Source organism: Cervus elaphus, chromosome X (assembly GCF_910594005.1).
Source record: "Cervus elaphus chromosome X, mCerEla1.1, whole genome shotgun sequence".
NCBI lineage: Eukaryota > Metazoa > Chordata > Mammalia > Artiodactyla > Cervidae > Cervus > Cervus elaphus.
In genome coordinates, this window is record NC_057848.1 from 42,647,608 (window position 1) to 42,667,582 (window position 19,975).

The 19,975-nt window shown below is 45.2% G+C and overlaps 1 protein-coding gene across 5 annotated transcripts in view; it reads right to left on the minus strand.

The window, feature by feature from the left end:
* Window positions 1-5,268: 5,268 nt before the first annotated feature.
* The window catches only part of SEPTIN6 (septin 6), a 74,696-nt gene continuing 59,989 nt past the window's right edge, over window positions 5,269-19,975 (minus strand). The window contains exons 8-11 of one of the 5 annotated variants that reach the window (XM_043897849.1): window positions 17,775-17,907; window positions 15,118-15,308; window positions 12,889-12,933; window positions 8,916-9,603 (exon numbers count right to left, since the gene is read on the minus strand). In XM_043897849.1, the coding sequence (XP_043753784.1) occupies window positions 12,930-12,933; window positions 15,118-15,308; window positions 17,775-17,907 (328 nt within the window). In that variant the 3' untranslated portion in view covers window positions 8,916-9,603; window positions 12,889-12,929. The other 4 variants (XM_043897848.1, XM_043897846.1, XM_043897850.1 and 1 more) reach the window with 4 other exon arrangements.

Below are 19,975 nucleotides of genomic sequence, written 5' to 3' on the forward strand. Positions count from 1 at the left end.
AGACGGCAGCCCACCAGGGTCCCCCCTCCCTGGGATTCGCCAGGCAAGAACATTGGAGTGGGTTGCCATTTCCTTCTCCAATGCGTGAAAGTGAAAAGTGAAAATGAAGTCGCTCTTAGGGACCCCGTGGACTGCAGCCTACCAGGCTCCTCCGTCCATGGGATTTTCCAGGCAAGAGTACTGGAGTGGGGTGCCATTGCCTTCTCCAGTATTTATCATTATGTGACATATTTATATGTAGGGCTGTTTTGGATTGAGAGGAGCAGAAGATCACAGCATTTTTCGCTTTAATAATGATTTATTTTCATGCCTGTCTCCCCCATTACACAAGGAGTGCTGTCTTTGACTCTGTGGTAGGTACTCATGTTTATTGAAGTAATGACAGTCTTTGAACCATCAAATCAAAGAACATGATACTAGAAAGGAAGCTTTGAGATCATAAATTCAAATCATTATTGTATGAGTGAGAAAAATAAGGCCAGAGAGGTAGAGTGATAACTGAAGTCTGTAGAGGCAGGTTCTGGCAAAGCTGAGATCAGAATCTAGGTCACCTGACTTCTCATCCAGTGCTCCCCACTCATTTGCCATTATATTGACCTGGTTTTTTTTATTCTTCACAGTATGTACCACCTTTTGAACTTCAAAAAAATTTTTAACTCCTCCTCACTTCCTGTGACAGTGCTATGAGAGCAAGGAACTCATCTGTCTTGCTTTTAGCACCCACATTTGGCTCCTGTGGGAACTCAATAGATATTTGTTGAATTAAATGAATGATTGAATGAATGAAGGCTCTTCCTGTTGTCCCAAACTTGTGAAACTCATTTTCTTAGGGCCTACATTTTAAGCTGATTTTAAGTTAGATTAATTTCCGCCTAAGCTGCCAACTTTCATCAGAATCAGCATTGCGATCAATACACATCTTTCTTAGAAAAGGAGTTGAGAAAAGAAAAATGCCTTCCTCTCAGATTGGATGAAAATTCTTCCATCATATAGGAACAAATAATTCCAACCTGATGTTTGAATTTGAATTACAGAGTGAAAGGCAATGAAATTGATGTTAGAGGCCATTTGCTCTGGAACAGCCATAACTGGAGTGCATTTGTAAATCCTGCTATGGAATAAGCAGTTTCATCTCTAGGAAGCAAAACAAAAATTCCCATGATTCTCCAGGACCTTCTTTCCTTGGTAATCCTTCTGATCAAAAAATCCTTTGGCCAACCTAGCTCAGTCACACGCCGCAGATGTTTTCTCACTGACCAGGAATTGAAACCCCTAAGCAGAAGTAAATTATCTGAATAATGGTTGAAGAGAAGTGGAGGAGGGAAGTCTGATAATGGCAACCATTGCATCCTAAAACAATCCAGAAACCTCATGTAATCACCTCCATCATCTTTCTCTGCTCTAACACAGGCTCCCACCACTGTTTTTACATGAAACACACACACACACACACACACACACACTCATACACAGTCTGTCAGCTCTGAGCTTCCTTCCCTTCCCTTTCCTGTGGGGGAGCCAGTGAGTGAAGAAAAGAGGGAAACCTGGAACCTGGCTCAGCACCACCCTCATAAACTATCCCAGAAATCAGATCACTAAAAGTTCTTGACCAGAGTATTCTGCACTGCAATATCCTCTTGAGGAATGGCTACTAATGGACTATAAGCAATAGCTAGGAGCTGGCCAAAGCCTGGTAATTTGCACACCCAAATTATTAAGGACAGTAACGAGCCATTGACAAAATAGGAAGCCATAAGTCCACAGTGAGACCAAGTAGATAAATAATGAGGGAAAGGGGAGGGCCTTTGCTTATGATAGAATACCATGTGCTGACTGGTAAATATGAAGGGAATGCTGGAGTCAGAAAATCATCATTGGTTCAGGCAAGAATCACCAGTAGATGCTAAATCTAGGGGGAATTTTTTGATGAGGAGGATTTTGCATGGACTTACAGTTTTCTCTTCACAGATTGTTTATTAGTAGCAAAGAAGAGGAAAAACAATAATTATATAGTGGAGAAATTGGGCAACACCTTGACCCAAAATGACAACAATCTTTTTTTTTTAATGGCACTTCAAAAATATCAGTATCATGAAAGACAAAGAAAGGCTGTTTCAGATTAAAGGACGCTAAAGTAACAGGACACAGTGCATGATTCTAGAGCCAATCTTATATGGCAGGAAAAATTGGTATAAAGTATACTATTCAATGGGCTTCCCAGGTGGCTCAGTGGGTAAAGAATCCATCTGCAATGCAGGAGTCGCAGGAGCCTCAGGTTCCATCCCTGGGTAGGGAAGATCCCCTGAAGGAGGGCATGGCAACCCACTTCAGTATTCTTGCCTGGAGAATCTCATCAACAGAGGAGCCTGGCAAGTTACAGTCAATGGGGTCACAGAGTTGGACACAACTGAAGTGACTGAGCATGCACACATACTATTCAATAGGTTAAAGTAGTGTAACAAGGTTAGATTAACAAGGTTAGATTTACTGAATTTGGTAACTGTGGCTATGTAAGAGAATATCCTTATTGCTAGGAAATACCCATTGAAATATTTAGGAGTAAAGGCCATGATACCTGTAAATTATCTTCAAATGGTTCAGAAAAAATGCTATGTATCTCTCTCTATCTATTTGGTTCCAGGGGAGGGGGGAAGGGGGCACCTCAGTGTAAATGATAAAGCAAATGGGGCAAAATATCATCAGTTGGTGCATCTGGGTCAAGAGCATGTGAGTGTACTTTGTACTATTATTGTTATTTAATTTCAAAATTAAATTGTTTCAAAAGTGCAATAGCTCCCTAAATTAGTCAAGAATTGCCATCTAGCTACCTCTTAATCGCTTTTTATTGTGTGTCCAGCACTTTCCTGGGCCCACTGGGGAGTTGTAAATGATATTTCTACCCTAAGGAAGCTTAACATCTCTTGAGAATGAAGTCTCTCAAATGAGAAGCAGAGAAGATTAAACAATTTCAGCCAGGAGGTTTTTGAAAAGGAAGAAGAGATCAAAACAGGTGGATGGGGTCAAGAAAGGCTTCAAGGAGAAGATAGGCCTGAACCTCAATGGCAGGATTTTTTTAACTTTTAATTTTGTATTGGGGTATAGTCGATTAACAATGTTGTGATAGTTTCAGATGAACACCGAGGGGACTCAGCTGAGTTGGGGCTTTTCAAACACAAAAGGACACTGCTTAACTTCAGTTGCTTACAACTGGAGTCCAGGTTGCTTAGCCATTTTGAAGGTATTAGAAGCCTGGTTCTGTCCCTAGAAGCAGTTGGCCTTCTCACTGCTCAGGAAGTCCCTAGGAACTGGCTCTCAGCACCCCAGCAGACCCTTGCCCCCATCTATGCTCTAGCAAAATGATATAAAAATTTTAGTTAACCAAGCCCATTTTCCCACTAACTTGCATTAAAATATCAGCCATTTGTCTTCATTTCTGATTTCTTTTGACCAGCCAGTCACTTCTAAGACCTTTAGGCTTTGTGATGCATTCATCTATGCATGCTCAGTCATGTCTGACTCTGTGACCCTATGGACTGTAGCCCACCAGTCTTCTCTGTCCATGGGATTTTCAAGGCAAGAATACTAGAATGACTTGCCATTTCCTACTCCAGGGGATCTTCCCAATTCAGGGATCGAACCTGTGTCTCCTGCATTGGCAGGCAGATTCTTTACCACTAGCGCCACCTGTAATGTAACAAGCACCAAAATGTATTAGAAGTGGGGTCGACAAACAGTGGCCCACAGGCCAAATCCAGTCACACTCCCTGTGTTTATATGACCCTCATGCTAAGAGTGGTCTTTACATTTTAAATGGTTGGAAGAAATACAAATAATAAAAAATTAGGACATGTGAAAATGAAACCCACACATGAATTTCAAATTTCAGTGTCCATAAATGCAGTTTTATTGGTGCACAGTCACGTTCATCCTTTTATGTATTATCAATGGCTGGTTTTGGTCTATACTGAACAGTAAAATAGTTTCTGACACCATGTGGTCTGCGAAGCCTAAAATATTTGCCTGCTGGCCCTTTACAGGAAAAGTTTGTTGACCCATGGCCCAGAGCAATGGTTCCCACTTTGGGGCAATTTTGCCCTCCAGGGGAAGTTTGGCATTATCTGGAGACGGTTTTGTTTGTCAGAACTGGGGATGGGGTAGTATAGTGTGCTACTGACATCTAGTAGTGCTACAATGTACTACATTTGTGCTACAATGTACTGACATCTAGGAATGCTACAATGCACAGGGCGGCCTCCACAACAAAGAATTATCTGGTCTCAAAAGACAATAGTGCTGAGGTTGAGAAACCCTGGGTTGGAAGAACCTAAGATACTTCTAGTAAAGGGGAAACTCCATCCCTAATAGGGATTTCCTTTAGTGAACACCCACCTCCTTAGTTTACAGTAGCTCACGAGACCACTGCAATCACCCCTGCAAGGGAGTTGCTGATATTCTTTTACAGGGAGGTTTTGACCACAACTTGCCCCCAAACACACACAGCTAGCAAGTCTGTCTGGCTCCAGAACCGGTATTTTTCCACACCTCCAGGATGCCGGGGGCTCAGTGATGTCACGGGTTGTCCCGTTTGGCTGCTCTCTAGTGTGCGAGTTGCACAGATGCAGGCCAGCGTCGTTTTCCCTGGTACCCCTTCCCTTCAGAGGTCTCCAAGGGCTTGGTGCCGAGAGGGTACCAACCACCTTCCGGTCTCCAGCATCTGGTTATTTGGGAAATGAAGGCAAGGAAAGGAAATTCCACTATGATTGCGGCCAGAATTATGAAAACTGACCACTGTCCCTCTTGCTCACTTGAATGCTGGGAGAGACAAGGAAACTTCCCTCTCTAGTAGACCCTATTTACAGAAGGCTTTTGGAGTCATGCCTATGAATTTTCAGGATGTTCACATCACAGTAATAATAAGAGAAGCCATGCAGTGCAGTTCTTTTCCTTCTGGAATTAAAACTCAACCAACTCTTATTCTATAGGATCTGGCACTCCACTTTCTCCATCTATTATCCTAGATGAGCTCCACGGATCAGTGAAATCCATGCTAATGAAGGAAAAGTAAAGGACTCCCCCCGACCCCCGCCACAAGCCTGTGGAAATTTCAAACCCAGATGGGGGGTGTGGGCACAGCAGCCCACCCAGGAAGGTTGCAAATGGGCTGATGGTGCCTCCCTGAGCCCCTCCAACCACCCCCTTGAAAGGAAGCCACCCACCCCTCCTAAGGCAAACCATGATGCGTGCATCACCTAATAATCACACAGCCACTGAGCATTTCTTTGAATTTTATTGAAAATTGACATGGACATTAGAAAGGTATCAAGCTAAACAGTGCTGGTTTTGGGATGTTTCTCCTGGCGAATGACAGCCCCAGAGGGGCAGTGACTGGTCACATCTCTGAGCAAAAAGAACAAAGGAGAAGAAAGGAAGAATGAACACAGATTCTGGAAAACATGCAAAGAGGCTCTCTCAAGAGACACGGGACAGTGGAATGGCAATGGTCATAGGGCTATATGGGGATGAGCACACTCACATGGCATTTCGATCCAAGTTAAACCAATGAATTCAGGGTAGATTTATCAACATCAAAGCTCTCTCTTCAGGTCCCACATTGAGCAGAAACCTCTCTCAAAACCCCAACTGGCCTTGGAAGGCTGAATGGAGTAATTTTGCTCTCACTAAGCTTAAGCTCCCCCATCTCTCCTTTCCTTTCTCCACCTGAATGTTAGTAGATCCACTCGCCCCACTTGCTGAGGGGGTCTGCAGAAGGTCTGTGAATGCTGAAGATATGAATGTTGCTTGACTTTCTCGTCCATATTCAGAAATGTTTAATAGTGGCTGTAGACAATCAACCCATTGAACTGGAGAAATGGTGTTTAAAAGGAAAAACAGAAAACTCAAATGAAAAACTTGTGAACAGTTACTTCCACACCCACAGCTGAGGTCTCCTGCCTCAGTCACTTACACTTGGGTGAGTCATCCTGCAGTTGTCTCTCTGAGGTTACATTGGGTCCATTCTCCAGCTCGGACGGATGTTTTCCTGCCTTGTTAGGTTAGGATAAGACACTTCCATTTAAAATACCATGTAAGTTGGGAGAGAGCTTCTTGCCTGGACACATGAACACTTGTTGAGAGAGAGAGAGAGAGAGACAGTGTGTGTGTGTGTGTGTGTGTGTGTACACACGCATGCACACACATGCATACGCACACAATTTGGAACGAGAGGGAATTGGTTGGTTTCTGGTTTGAGACAATATGGAAACCCTAACTCTTCTATAATGGTAGTCTTCTCCTTTAGACTTAGTGCAGCTGCTGAAGACAAGATTAAAAAAAGCTGGAGAGGGAAAGAGAAAGAAAACATGAAATTAGCCAAAGAAAAAGGACATTCAAAGTAAGACAGGGTCAGGAAGGTGGGCAGTGTGAGGTAGCACAGATTATACATGGAGAAGACAGGTGAGAAATGGGATCACTGATGGGCCATCACCACTGGAAAATCTGCTGAGGTTTTTTTTTTTGAGAAGGTTTTAAGAACACCAAACATCAGTTTCAAGCTTCTTGTTTTAATTAAAAAAAAAAAAAAGCACATATTGACAGCCACACGTGAATGCCAAATGATTAAAACAAAAAAAAACATAAATGAAACCAAAAGTGATCTATTCTGCATTTTGGAAAAGCAAACTTCTTGGTTTAAAAGAAATGAGGTGTGTGTGTGTGTGTGTACACATGGGGATTTTTCAGGAAAACCATTCCAGTCCAAGGTGGGGTGGGGTGGGACACAGACCATTTCTAATGACTGGTTTTGTTTCACCAGAAGTAAACAGAGTGTTACGGTAATTTTTTTTAATAGTAACAATTATACTCAGTAAAAAAATCTTTTCACTGAGGAAGGAAAAAAATTTTTCTGTTTACAGTGAGACAAGCTACCCGATACAATAAGCATTTTAATTATTTTACATAGCCTTGGTTGAGTTTCTAAAGGTCTCATGTTCACATACAAGTTAGATTTTTGTTTACCAAACTTCCTTGATGACAAGGGTCATCTCTAGCACCTGTTAAACTTCTGCACTCACATGCCTCATTCCAGACTCCCAGGAAAGCTGAGCAGCTAAGAGGTGTCCATGACTCTTATTATCGTCAGCAGAAGCACTCAGTTCAGGGGCGGGACTAGAGTTCTCTGCTTTGCCCATCCCTGCCCACCCCATCCTTGAATATTTTTCTATGGGATAAAAACCTCAAAGGCGCTCTAATACTATTCATTTTCTCCTGAACATCAAAAGACTTGTCTCCAAGGAATGAACATGAACAGATTGAATCCATTTGTGAAATGGATCGGGTCTCAGAAGACACTGAATTTAGCCTGACTTTTGCCATGAAACAGCCCTGGGACCTCTGGCAAAGTCCCTTCATTTCTCTGCACCTCGATTTCCTCTCACAAAAAATGGGTCCTACCTGTCTTCTGGACCCAAATGTCTCTCTTCATACAAAATTCCTGCCTAGTCTCTGAAGGTCTCTCAAAGTCTGGGTGGCTCTAATACCTTTTGAAGTTTTCAGAACCACTCAAACCTCAAGTAGTTAATCTGTAAATAAATGTAAATGAGGGGACCTCCTATTTGTGATGCAAATAATTACTGGGGGCGGGGGGATGGAGACCGTTAGTTGTTTAAGTTTGGGATTCTTGGGAAGCAGCTGTGAAACTGGTCAAAGCTGCAAACAAGAAGCCTTTCCCAAGGAGACTTGACAGCCTTAATTTAGCATCTCCCTGAGCCAAGCTGAGGATCCAAGCTTTTTTTTTTGGCTTTTAAATCTCCGAGCATAGGGTCTCCTAAAATGCTCCACTGTGTGACTTGGATTTTCTCAAGAAACTAGCTTCTGCTTTGGCAGCATCACCTTCATAGTTGCTTCTGGCCACCCACCAGTCAGTGACTCACCAAACAATACATCTCAAAACTGCCCTCTTGCTTTGCCAACAAGAAAAGATAAAGTGTGTGCATTCATTTGCTTTCCATTGTTTCTACTTTTTGCTTCCTGTTATTATCTATTATTGAAAAGAGAACACCCCCTCCCCATTCTCAATACTTCAAAAAGGCCTGAAAATTTGGCATAGCCTTGTTCGATTGTGTGTTTTCAAAGCAAGTGACCAAAAAATAAAAATCTCAAAAATAAAAAAGAAGGTCATGGTCAATGCCAATGGGACTGTGAGGCAGAAATAGAAAGAAGAGGTGGGGCTTGAAGTGGAAGAACATGGCAGGGGCCGGGGACCCGGCTGCCTGGCACCCCAAAGGAAAGCTGTCAGTTACAATAGGAACCTTGGCTTAAAAGGCTAAGTGGAGTCCAGTCCAGCTGTAGCGGGGAATACTATTCAGTACACAGCCATGGATTACTGCAAAGGAAGGGCAGAGAAACGGCATGTTAGCCAGGGATCATTGCCAGTCACCGCCAGCTCTCACTTTCTCACTGGTCAAACACCAAAGTCCAGTGTGCCTCATGGCCCTGACAAGGGAGGGCTCTCAACTTCAAAGGGGTTCCCAAAGCCACTATCAGAGAGGCCCCATTATACAAATCCAGGCTAGAAGTTTTCAAACATCAAATCCTTAGAGGCAAAGTCAGGGACCTTCCAAGGCACAGCATCTCTTTTCTCTTCTCCGACTGACAGTCTCACCTCTTCTTCTTATTGGGGGACACATGCAAAATACAGATTGAAACTCATCATCATCAAATTCACCAAATAAATAGGCTGGAAGATTCCTCAAAGCCAAACTAAAAACACTAATTCTTGAACCACTCAGCCTGGCAGTTTACGACACGGGATGTTTACACCTGCTACTGGCCCTGCCTTGTTGAGATGGTGTGGCATCCTCAGGGAAATTACAAAGGAGATGTGAGACACCTCATAACAATTCCATAAGACACTATGCTGGTACTAATATTCAGGTTTATTCTCCCTCCTGCATCTGTGGGGTACTCAGAATTACAGAGAGGGGACATTTATGCTATTTTCTTCAGCAGTCGTGTTGTCTGGGAAGGGCTGGGTGCAAATAAACTCATTCCAGGTTCTTAACAGAGTTTGAGTGCAGTCACTTTTGAGTGAATCAAAACTGGAAAGGGCTGGGCTGACCGAAGAATCTCCTTCTGGAACCCTCTGAGGAGAGGCTGTGGTTCCTGTCAGGGGCTTAGTGGTGGGTGGGAAAGCCAAGTGACTGCAGACTAAGGGGGAAAGCCCTGCTGACTGGTGCTCACCCAGCCAGGCTGGATGCAAATACCTCGGGGGAACAAACAGCATTCGGAGTTGGAACAGGGAAGCTGGTGGTGCCGTGGAGCAGACAGAACCCCTGCACATGTTACAGTCAAAGATGGGGCGGGGAGTGGCCGGCTGGGGGCGCTGGGAGGGGCACTGGGATGCAGGATGCAGCTTTAAACCACGTGACTGCTGGCTTCTTGCCCAGAGGCCAGACAAGGTCCTCAGACTCTCGGGCTTCTATAAACCTTGGCAGGAAGAAAGGGGAGGGCACAGGTTGTGTGCCCCGCAGACGTGTTAAGGGGGAATTAGAGAAAGGGAGGCCCAGCTCTGTTGCGCAGGAAAAGGGCGTCTACAGGAAGCCCAAACTGAAAATGAAAAGAGAAGTTGGGTTAATGAATGCATGGATTAATGTAAAAAACAAAACAAAGGTTAGAAGAAAATTGTCATGACTGATGGATAAATTAGAATATAGCTATGTTAGATGGTCTTAAGGTCTTATTGCATTGGCTTCTGGGGACATGCTTTCTCTCTCATTCACCCTCACACACCTCTGAGTGGCAATTGTCATGGCATCAGCAAGCAAAATAATCAAGAGCCACAAGAATCCCTTTTCTCTCTTCTTAATGACTAGGTCCTGACTAGCGCTCCTGACCCAGACACCTTGTACAGGAACACCTTCAGCAAATCTTCAAGTGGCCTCAGGCCACAGCACAGAGTGCCAGGCTCTCAACCAGTGATGGCCTCACCCCACAGTGAATGCCAAGGGGGTAGAGGTTTCACCTTTGAAGAGCCCGGGTCCACTAACTGGTCCCCCGGGGCAAGATCTGTTTGAGAAGTATCTGGAGGTGGTGACTGGCCTCTGCACTAGGGTCTAACCACAGTCACCTGGAAACCCAAACAATGGAAATCCATTGGTTTGTGTTCACTCTGCACTTTGAAATTTCTCCCATTCAAACTTCATCCTTGTGACATAAATGGGGGCAAGTTGTATTGGTCCCCATTTAACTTATGAGGAGGCTGAGAAACACTGCGTGGCCAAATGACTTGCCCGAGGTCACAAAGAGTCACACCCACAGGAGCAGAGCCCGAATCCCTGGGTTGCTTGATTGTGACTCTCCTCACCACAGTGTCCCTGAGAACTCCTTGCCTGTGGACCCAAGCCCCTGGTTTTATTTTATTTTTTTTTACCTGAACACATTTCTCTCATTAAAGATATTGGGGAGGGATAGTTAAAAGCATAAGCTCAATCTATCTGTACAGTTGCTTCCTCAGAGTGAATACACACACACACACACACACACACACACACACACACACACACACACACACGCATGAGAATGGCAGTTTATACCAGAACTCGTTTTGCATTCTCATTCCAGTTCTGCCAATAACTCCCTGTGTCAGCCTCGGTAAATCCCTTAACCCCACGCCTCCATTTGTTCATCTTGTGAACTGAAGATCAGCACCTTCCTCCTCTGCCTCACAGGACTGTCGTAATGTGAAAATAGGATAGCGTGCGGAAAAACACTTTGAATAGTATTAAAACGTCCTATGAAAGAAAGCTCAGCTCTCCTGTTCTTCCTTGTCTACTTCCCAGGGGAAAAGAAACCTATAGAACACTGCAAGGGCTTATGTCCTGGGCGGCCTGGGAAGGCTGAAATACTTTGCTAGGCCTACTGTCCATATACCATACTCTGCCCCCGCCCCCCACGCCAGAGTACCTACAACTGTGTGTGGGCCACAGAGGAAGCGTTTTGTTGCAACTGCAGACGGCTATAGGTGGCAATCTCTCTATTTGGTTTGGAACTGCTCTTGTGGTCTGCTGGGGAGAAGCATGCCAGAAAAAGCCAACCTGCTTAGGGTTGGGGTTGGCTGTTCCCACTGTTTGCCTATTGACTCTTGATCATTAAGTGTGGCTTTAATTATAGTTTTGAAAGGATTCATTCTAGTAATGGCCACTACCAATGATTTACTCGGGGAAAGCTGAACAAAACTGTGTCAAACCACGTTAATTTGTGTTTCATGAACTGAAAGCTAACTGAGCAGGATGCATCTTTCCTATTTTCCTCCTTGAAAATAGGGGAACCGAGGAAATACACGTGAACCGAGCATCAGCCACTCTGCTGGGCACTAGGACTGCAGCCATGGACATTCACTCCAGGAACTGTGTCTTCCTAGCTTTCATTCAAGTCAGTGCACAGGGCTCCAAGTCTTGCCTTTACGCCAGACAAGAAATCATTTCATTGTTCTTTTAGGGTTGTTTTCTTTGGCCCAATTTCACGGGCCTTATGTTTCAGAAGCCTCTGTGGACTTCCTCTTCGGGATTTGCTTGAAAGTAGGATGTTTTGCCAGCTGCCCAAAGTCCCTGGTGCAGTAGCTGCAGCAATTATTTTGGTGACAAACAGCAGGTTCTCCATTTAAATCATAAACTCCATGGTGAGTGCGGAGAAGTCTTCCCAATATTTTATATTCCCCGATCCAAACAAACCAAATGTAAAAGGCATTTATGAGACAACCAGGGTATTCTGAACATGGGCTAGAAAATTTTATGTGAATGAATTGTTAAATTTGGAGGTGTGATAATGGTGGCATTGTGGTTATTTTTTTTAAGAGTCATTAGCTCTTAGAGATCCATGTTGAAGTAGTGACAGATGAAATGAGATGCGTTTTGCTTTACAGTAATCCAGCCAATTTGGGGGCAATAAATGAGACAGGACTGGCATATGTTGAGAGTTGTTTGGGGGCTGGGGCGTGGGTACATGGACTCGATTGTATTATCCTCTCCTTTTGTTCCTGTGTGAAAGTTTCTATGGTAAAGTTTTAAATGGTAATATGCCTAATTAAGTTAGATTGAAAATATTTGTGTTCCTCCCCACTCACTACCTAAGTCTAGTAAAATAGATGGAAGCTTAATCACTGCTGTAATCAACCTATAAACTATGTGATGCCAGGGGCTGCTTTATTTACTCCTGTTGACATAACACCTAGCCCTCAGGAATGCATCTTACTAATGGTTACCTGCTTATCTCCTTATCAGAGGTGTTCATGAAGTTGGTACTTGTAGATAGAGTATAAGGAATTCTCTATAATATTTAACTCTTCACTTTCTTCCCCTTTTATTATGGTTTTGAGAGACTACATAGCCAAATGAAATTAGAAAATTTGAACCCCTCGGATAAGAAACAGCCACCAGAGGGAAACAGAGAAGCAAGTTTCCATTGACTTGAAACCTTCCCAAACCTGGGGCTCAAAGCTGACCGTGACATTGCAGGACAAGGCTTGTGAACCCAACAGTTCCCCTCATCACTACAGGTTAGTTCATTTTGAAAGTAACAGGTTAGTTAATTTTTTTCTCCTTAAGAAAAAAAAATGGCTAAAATGGAAACCTCAAATACCTATCACAGGTTCCACCCAGGCTAGGTAGAAAAGTCTGAAAACACCCCACTTTTAATCAGGAAGGCAAATATTGCACATGTACACTTGGAATCACACCAGACTATTTCCTAATATTATAAGTCACAAGAGAAAACCGGCTAGAACAATGAGGCAGCTTCTTTGATATTAGGTATGTGTGTTGGGCAGGGGGTGAGACTTGGGGATATGTGTTCTAGAAGCCACTGCCAGTTCTATTTAGAGTTAATAAAGCTTACCAGGGCCCTGGGTATCATGCAGCATGCAGCAAACAGCAGAGTTAACTGTAAAACAGTAAAAGCTGATGAAGATGGAATGAGCTTGGGGAGAAATCAAATATTATGAATTGATGCAAACAATGAAGAGTTAGAGGTCAAAGGAGATTAGGAGGAGTGGGGAGGGGAAGATGGGAGGGCGGGCTGGTAGGAATCCCCTGAAACACCAATACTCTTTCTTAACTTCTTTAAGGGCAGCCAAAGGAAATTCTCAATAGATGACTCTATTAAATCCAACCACCATCTCTCCAGAAGAAATGCTTCTACCCTCACTTCCGCCCTTCACCCACCCCCCCCCACCTCATCACCATGGAACCAGAGTGACACCAGGCTAAAGATGGGTCTTCCGGAGGTTAGGCAACTGTTCGGGGAATTACGTAAGAAGCCCAGACCAGTAGACACATATATCTGAAAGTACAGAAGAGAGCAGGCTGTTTTGTCAGGCTCTCTTGTTAATAGGATGTGCCTGGTGCGAGTGAGGTTTTCACTCATCTCAAAATTGGAAAAGGGTGCCATCACCAGCTCCAAATATTCCTGGAAGACTGGAGAGACATGTCTCCTTATGTGGGGTCTTTGGCCTAGGGGTGGGGGGTGGTCAGTTAATTGGAGGCAACCAGGAGAAAGCCTGGTCTGGGAAGAACTTCCACTGAACAGCTCAATGGGGACTATTTATATAGTTGAGTGTCAGTGGGGTCCCAACAAATGAATCTTCTAATTCCGGCCAGCAGGCTATGAAACTGCCCCAGGGATCTTGTTAACAAACACCACGGGACTGTGAAAGCAGCAGGTTAGAGCTGGAAGACTAATTTAGACTTTTATGATCTTAAAAATAGGAATCCATTCCTGCTGCTACAACTAACACACCATTACAGGTCAGTTAATATAGAGTGTGTCCAAAGAGGCTTTGTTCGGGGTAGTTGAATTTTATCAGGTAATACCGAAAAAAAAAAAAAAAAAAAATGAGATCGTCAGTGACTTTGACATACAGTGTTGTGACTACGTGACAAAAATCTCTGAACTAATTGGTGAAAATGCCCAAATGACATTTTTGAAAAAAGAATAATCAGATGGCAAAACTTAGTGCCTTCAAAGTTAAGATATTTTACTGTTGCATTTTATTCTTGGTGAAATGTGGTACTGCTTTATTCCTAAGTGATGAGCCAGGAGAGAGAAGAAAGGAAGATGTTTCCTCCTTCTGGCCAGTAACTAGCAGTGGAGTCCAGCAAAAAGTGGCTAAGAACAGAAGGCAGTGACGATGGCCATGTTGTAGATCCTCAGACCACTTTAGTTTGGCTCCTCCAGTCACACTGCCCAAACAACTAGAGCGCAAGGGACCACTAGATGTTTTCCTGCTGTTGTACAGGTCCCGTCGGAAATGCTTTTCTCTTCTCTGGTTCTGGGATGAGGAATGGGTAACCCCAGCAAGCGAGGCCGGGGCTCGGGTCAGCATTCTTGACCCACATGGTAACCAGGAGCCCATACGTCCTGTGTTGCCAAATCCCAGGGGAAACAGACGGATGGTACAGTCGTTCCCCAGTGGAGGGTGGGGCCTGCAGAGGATATTAGCATCTGAGGATTCCCTGCCAAGTTCCCAGCACCCCAGGCTGGGGACAACTAAGCACCCAAGAGGGAGGGACAGGAAGGGGTGAGAAACCAGGACTGGGCTGCAGCCTTCAGCGGCAGTGCTTAAACTCTGTTGGCCACAGCCCTCAGAACTGAGGGGGGTGAGGGAGGCTCCAGGGCTGAACCACCTCAGGCATAGGATGAGCGAGCTGGCCTGGGAGCCCTTCCACAGGAGGGGGCCCAGAGGCTTCTGCTACCCTCTCTCTGCCCTTCTTTTCGTTCATCTCCTTCTTGTAACTTCACAGATTCTCATCGTTTCCGCCTTTCTTCTTTCTACTCTCTCACCTGCCTTTTGCTTTTCCTCCCCTTTCCCTCCCTCTCCTTCTGCCTTGAGTTGGCAGGACTTTCCCAAGTGGGCGGAGCAGAGGGGCTGGTCCTCTGAGGCCACACACAGCCCTCACCTCCTCTCAGCTCCTCAGATGTAGGGTATCTGTGGGGCCTGTGGGGACACCAAGACCAGGTCCAGGGGCCCAAAGGAGCCTATCAGCCCACAGCTGGCCTCTGTCACCGGCCTGAGGGGATGAGCAGGAGCAGAAAGAGGCCCTCACCCCAGAGCAGCCTGCCACTTACTTTTTCTTCTCTTTGTCTCTTTTCAGAGTCTGTGAGCCTCCAGCCTGGGAGCCCTGGGACTGGAGCAGCTCGGCCGCCGTCTTCCTCTGTTTGAAAGCGTTCACTTCGTCATCCAGGGATTTCTTCTTATCCTCCAGCTTCTTCTTCTCATCCTGGTGTAGTTTCTTCAGACGGTCAAACTTCTCATGTAGCTGGCAGGGAAGCACAGGGGTTTTGGGGAGAGCAGAGCTCAGCTGAGCAGAGCACGCGTCGGGGGGCGGAGGGATGGAGTGGGGGTGGGGTGGGGATTGGCGGGCTTGTGACCATGAAGGACCCTGGGATCCAAGGAGACATTTCTGCCAGGGACAGCTATGATGTCACCAAAGGGTGTCATGTTCTGAATGGTTCTCTTCTGCCATTTTATCTCCACATTTCTGCTCCTGAATATGGTCAGGGAACCATGCATTCTGTCTAAATCAAGCATTTTATTTAAAAGAGTCCCCACAGTTACTACATATGAAAAATAATAACATCAGTTATAATGTAGAACATGTATTGAGTGCTTATTGTAGGCCAGGTACTGACTTTTCTAAGCATTTTATATGTATTAACTCATTTAATCATCACAACAACCCTATGAGGCAGGTTCTGTTATTATCTGCATTTTATGGGGAAACAGAAGGTATGAGAAGTTAAGGAATTTGCCCAAGGTCAACGCAATCTTCAGGTGATCATATAATGAGATCTCTCAATAGGAAAGGGGCCCCTGCCTTTTCTTAGCCTCTCCAACCAGGGAGGCTCATTGGAGATTGCAGAGAAAACTTTGACAGTGCTGAAGCTGGTCAAAGAAAACACTTGTCCATGGATGTGGAAGGAAAGACAAGAACTTTAGAAAATGAAATGAATGTGGAAACCTCAGCTTTGATCAAGGGGAGGCTCAGCTAGCCCTGAATAGAGTCAGAAACCCAAAGGAGAAGAGCAACAATGTTCTAGCATGTTACTGTGATAAGTGGATCAGGGAATTAGGGGTGTGTGTGCATGCATGCTCAGTCGTGTCTGACTCTTTACACCCCCATGGACTGTGGCCCGTCTTCTGTCCTTGGGAATTTTTCAGGCAAGAATAATGGAGTGGAGTGCAGGTTGGATCCCTGGGTCAGGAAGATCCCCTGGAGCAGGAAATGACAATCACTCCAATATGTTTGCCTGGAGAATCTGGTGGACAGAGGAGCCTGGTGGGCTACAGTCCATGGGGTCACAAAAGAGTTGGACACAACTGAGTGGCTGAGCACACACACATTGGGGGTGTAGGTGATTAACAAACTGGAATGTGATAAAGTATCCTGAGTAGTAAGAGCAGCTTAAGCATCATTTCAGTCTCTTTTGAGGACTCAGGAAGGAATGGAGGGTTCTGCAGCCCTCACAGCACACCGTGGAGGAGGCTGGGTGTCCTATAGGTATCTGGGCCTGTCACCAAGTAAGGGGTGGTGGATGACAGACTTGTTGGGTCAACCAGCTCCCGCTAGTCACTCAGGGTAGGCTGCTGGTAGAAGCTCTGCTGACCAGTGGTGTCCACCTGGCTTTTGCTTACTGGCCTTTCATTCATTCAAGAGATCACCTTACCTCTCTTCCTAAAAGTTCCAGGTGACATTTTTCTTTTGAAAAGTGAAACTGAAATGAAGTCAATTCTCTTGCCATGGGCTTTGGCAATAACACTGGAGAGTCTTGGCAGATTAAAAGAGGAAGAGACTTGGGAAGTAATTAAGTGCTGCCTTTCTTTATGGGTTTCAAGGCCTAGAGAGCTGAAGCAGTTGCTGACATGACCAAAACTGTGGCTGAGGCCAATTAATCTGGCAGCAGTAGGGGAATCAGTAGTGGGACCTTCGAGGCAAGGCAATGGTGCGAGGGCTAACTGCAGTCTATTAGTCACGGCTTAACTAAAGTCCAGATAGACCATCAAGCCTTAGTTAAAAACTCACTACAGCTGCACTGATGTTCTTTAGCACTAGCATGAAATGGAACAGAATACTCAAGTGGGTGGGGAAACACACCAGCTGTTACTGGCTTAGGATTCAACACGGTACCCAGGACTCCCTGGAACCATCTTTCCCCAAGGCCATCAGAGCAGGCAGGATGGGTCAGGACCGCCAAGAAAGTGATCAACTGTCCCTTCTGAGCTATGAACTCCCAGAAAGGGGGGCAAAAAAATCAGCCTGCCCCTGACCTCGAGGGGCAATGTCAGGTCCCAAGTGTTGAGCGGGGCTGCCCAATAGAACTTTCTGCGGTGATGGAAATGTTTAATATCTCATAGCCCTGAGTTGCATGAAGATTGAGCATTTAAAATATGGTGAATGCAAATGATAAATAGAGTTTTAAACTTTATTTAATTTCAGTTCATTTAATAGCCACAAGGGCTAGCAGCTACTATATGGGACAGTGGGGGTCTAGAGAATTAAATAACAAAGAGTGAGAAAATATCCCAGCCTTGGGGACTGAGGGATGGAAAAGACACAGATCTCACAGCCTGTCTGTGCCGGCCAAGGCAGGGCTACAGATGCTGTGTCCCATTCCCGCCTGAGGCCCCAAGGTTCCCCCAGCTGCTCTCTTGGGGCAGAAACCTTTGTCTTGCCTAAGTTCAGCCTCCTTTTCCTTCCCACCTAGCACACCAACCCACATTTTACCTCTTTCTCTGCCTCTTTAAGTTCAGCTTCTTTCTCTTTGACTCTCTGCACAAACATCTGTCTCATCTCCTCTTCTTTTTTCTGGAGCTCCCCTAGGAACTCGTTCCTTTTGGCCTCATATGTCTCCTGTAAACTGCAAACATGGTCAGGTTAATTTCCCTGCCTTTGGAATGGCTCTTGTTCAATGAAAAACAGCCCCAATGATCCTCCCTGGGTTCCCCCACCCTCCCTTCCTCAATTCTTGGAGACATGCAAAAGCAGAAGCACAGAGCTGTGGGCACCTGGCTTTGAACTGGGAGTGACTTGGAACACCTGCTTCTATATTCTGATTCTACAGATAAGGCCCAGAGAAGTGAGGCGGACACACAGCAAGATCACACAGCAAGTTAGAGGCAGAGCTGGGACCTGACGCTGGGTTTCCTCTCATAATCTAGGTCCTTCCATCTGCACTATGCCGCCAGGTCCTGGCTCTGAAACTGACCATATTAATGAGTGAGTTCAACAAACACTTGATGAGACTCTACCATGTGCTGGACACAGAATTAAGTGATACTATGCTAGTCACTCAATACCTGGAGCCAATAGCCATGTGCCTGCCATCAAGGAACTCCCAGTCAGTGGGAGATGCCTAGGTTATGTCTCCCTGTCCCCCCCGACCCCAGCCTGGATTTAGTTTTATAGAAATAGCAGTTAGCCTGGTGAAGAAGAGGGTGAGTGCTCTGAAGAGGGTACCCTGTGGAAAGGCACATGTGGAGAAGGAATGGCATATACCTGGGGTGTCAGGCATGGCCCCATGTGGCTGGAGCAGTGGAAGATAAGGTTCCTGAGAGTTGCAGGAGAGGGCAGGCATTGGCCACCCTGTTAAGACTTGGACATTTTAAGCAGGGCTGACTTGATCCAATTTGAAAATGCGAAAGACCACTCTGGGCATTGCGTGAAGGACAGACTTTCCAACAATCAAAGTAAGAAATGATGGGATCTTGGGACCTCCCTGATGATCCAGTGGTTAAGACTCCGCCTTCCAATGTAGGGACATGGGTTCAATCCCTGGTTGGGGAACTAAGATCCCACATGCCTTGGGACAACTAAGCTCGTAGGCAGCAACTACTAAGGCTGCATTTTCTAGAGCCTGTGCATCACAACCAGACAGCAGGCCTCAAGCCACAATGAAGATCCTGCATGCTACAATGAAGACCCGATGCAGTGAAAGAAAGAAAGAAGGGATCTTAATGTGAAGGCTGGAAGGGAAAGGGAGACCAGTGAGGGAAGCAGAACTCCAAGGACTCGGGAGGAGTCAAAGATGATTCAGGTGAATGGAGAATGAGTACGTTTGAGAGGGAAAGAGATGAATTAAATTTGAGACAGCTTGAGTTTCAGATACAGCCTCTATGGACGGCCAAGTGAAAATATCCAGTAAGCAGTGGGATCACTGGGTTTGAGCTCAAAAGTAACATTTTAACTTAGGAGTGATCTATTTCTAAATGGTCTTTAGGACTGTGAGAGCAGAAAGAACCAGCCACAAAGAGTGAGAGTAGCAGAGGCCCTCGGAAAGAACACGGAAAGGAAGAAGTTGAATGAAACAAATCTGCCGAAGAGGCTGAGAAGGAGTAAAGCAGTGTGAGAGAGGACTCTAACCAGAGAGACCAGTGCTAGAAAAGCCAACCACAGACAGAATTCAGGAGGGAGGGAGCGGGAAGGAGTATCAAGCACTGTGTTGAGATTTTAACAAAAGGATGGGGAACTTCCCTGGTGGTCCAGTGGTTAAGACTTTGCATTCCAATGCAGGGGGTGTGGGTTTGATCCCTGATCAGTGAGCTAAAATCCCACATGCCTCACAGCCAAAAAACCGAAACATAAAATAGAAACAATATTGTAACAAATTCAATAAAGACTTTAAAAATGGTCCACATTCAAAAAATTCTTTAAAAAAAAAAAAGAAGATGGGGCTCAGAGATCACACTGGAATATGTGACTGCTGACCTAGAGGCCTCTCTACTCAGTGGCATGGTGGGAGCAGAAGCCAGTAAATACAGAACCATTCTCTCTCCTTCCTGTCGCAGCCAAACTCCTTGACAGGGCAGAGGCTGGTGACAAGGAGCAGAGTGAGGGAGAGTTTTTTAGGATAAGAATGTCTGCCCACAAGATGGAAAGGAGCCAGCAGAGAAAGCGTGCAGAAGGCAAAGATGTGAGAAACAGAGGTA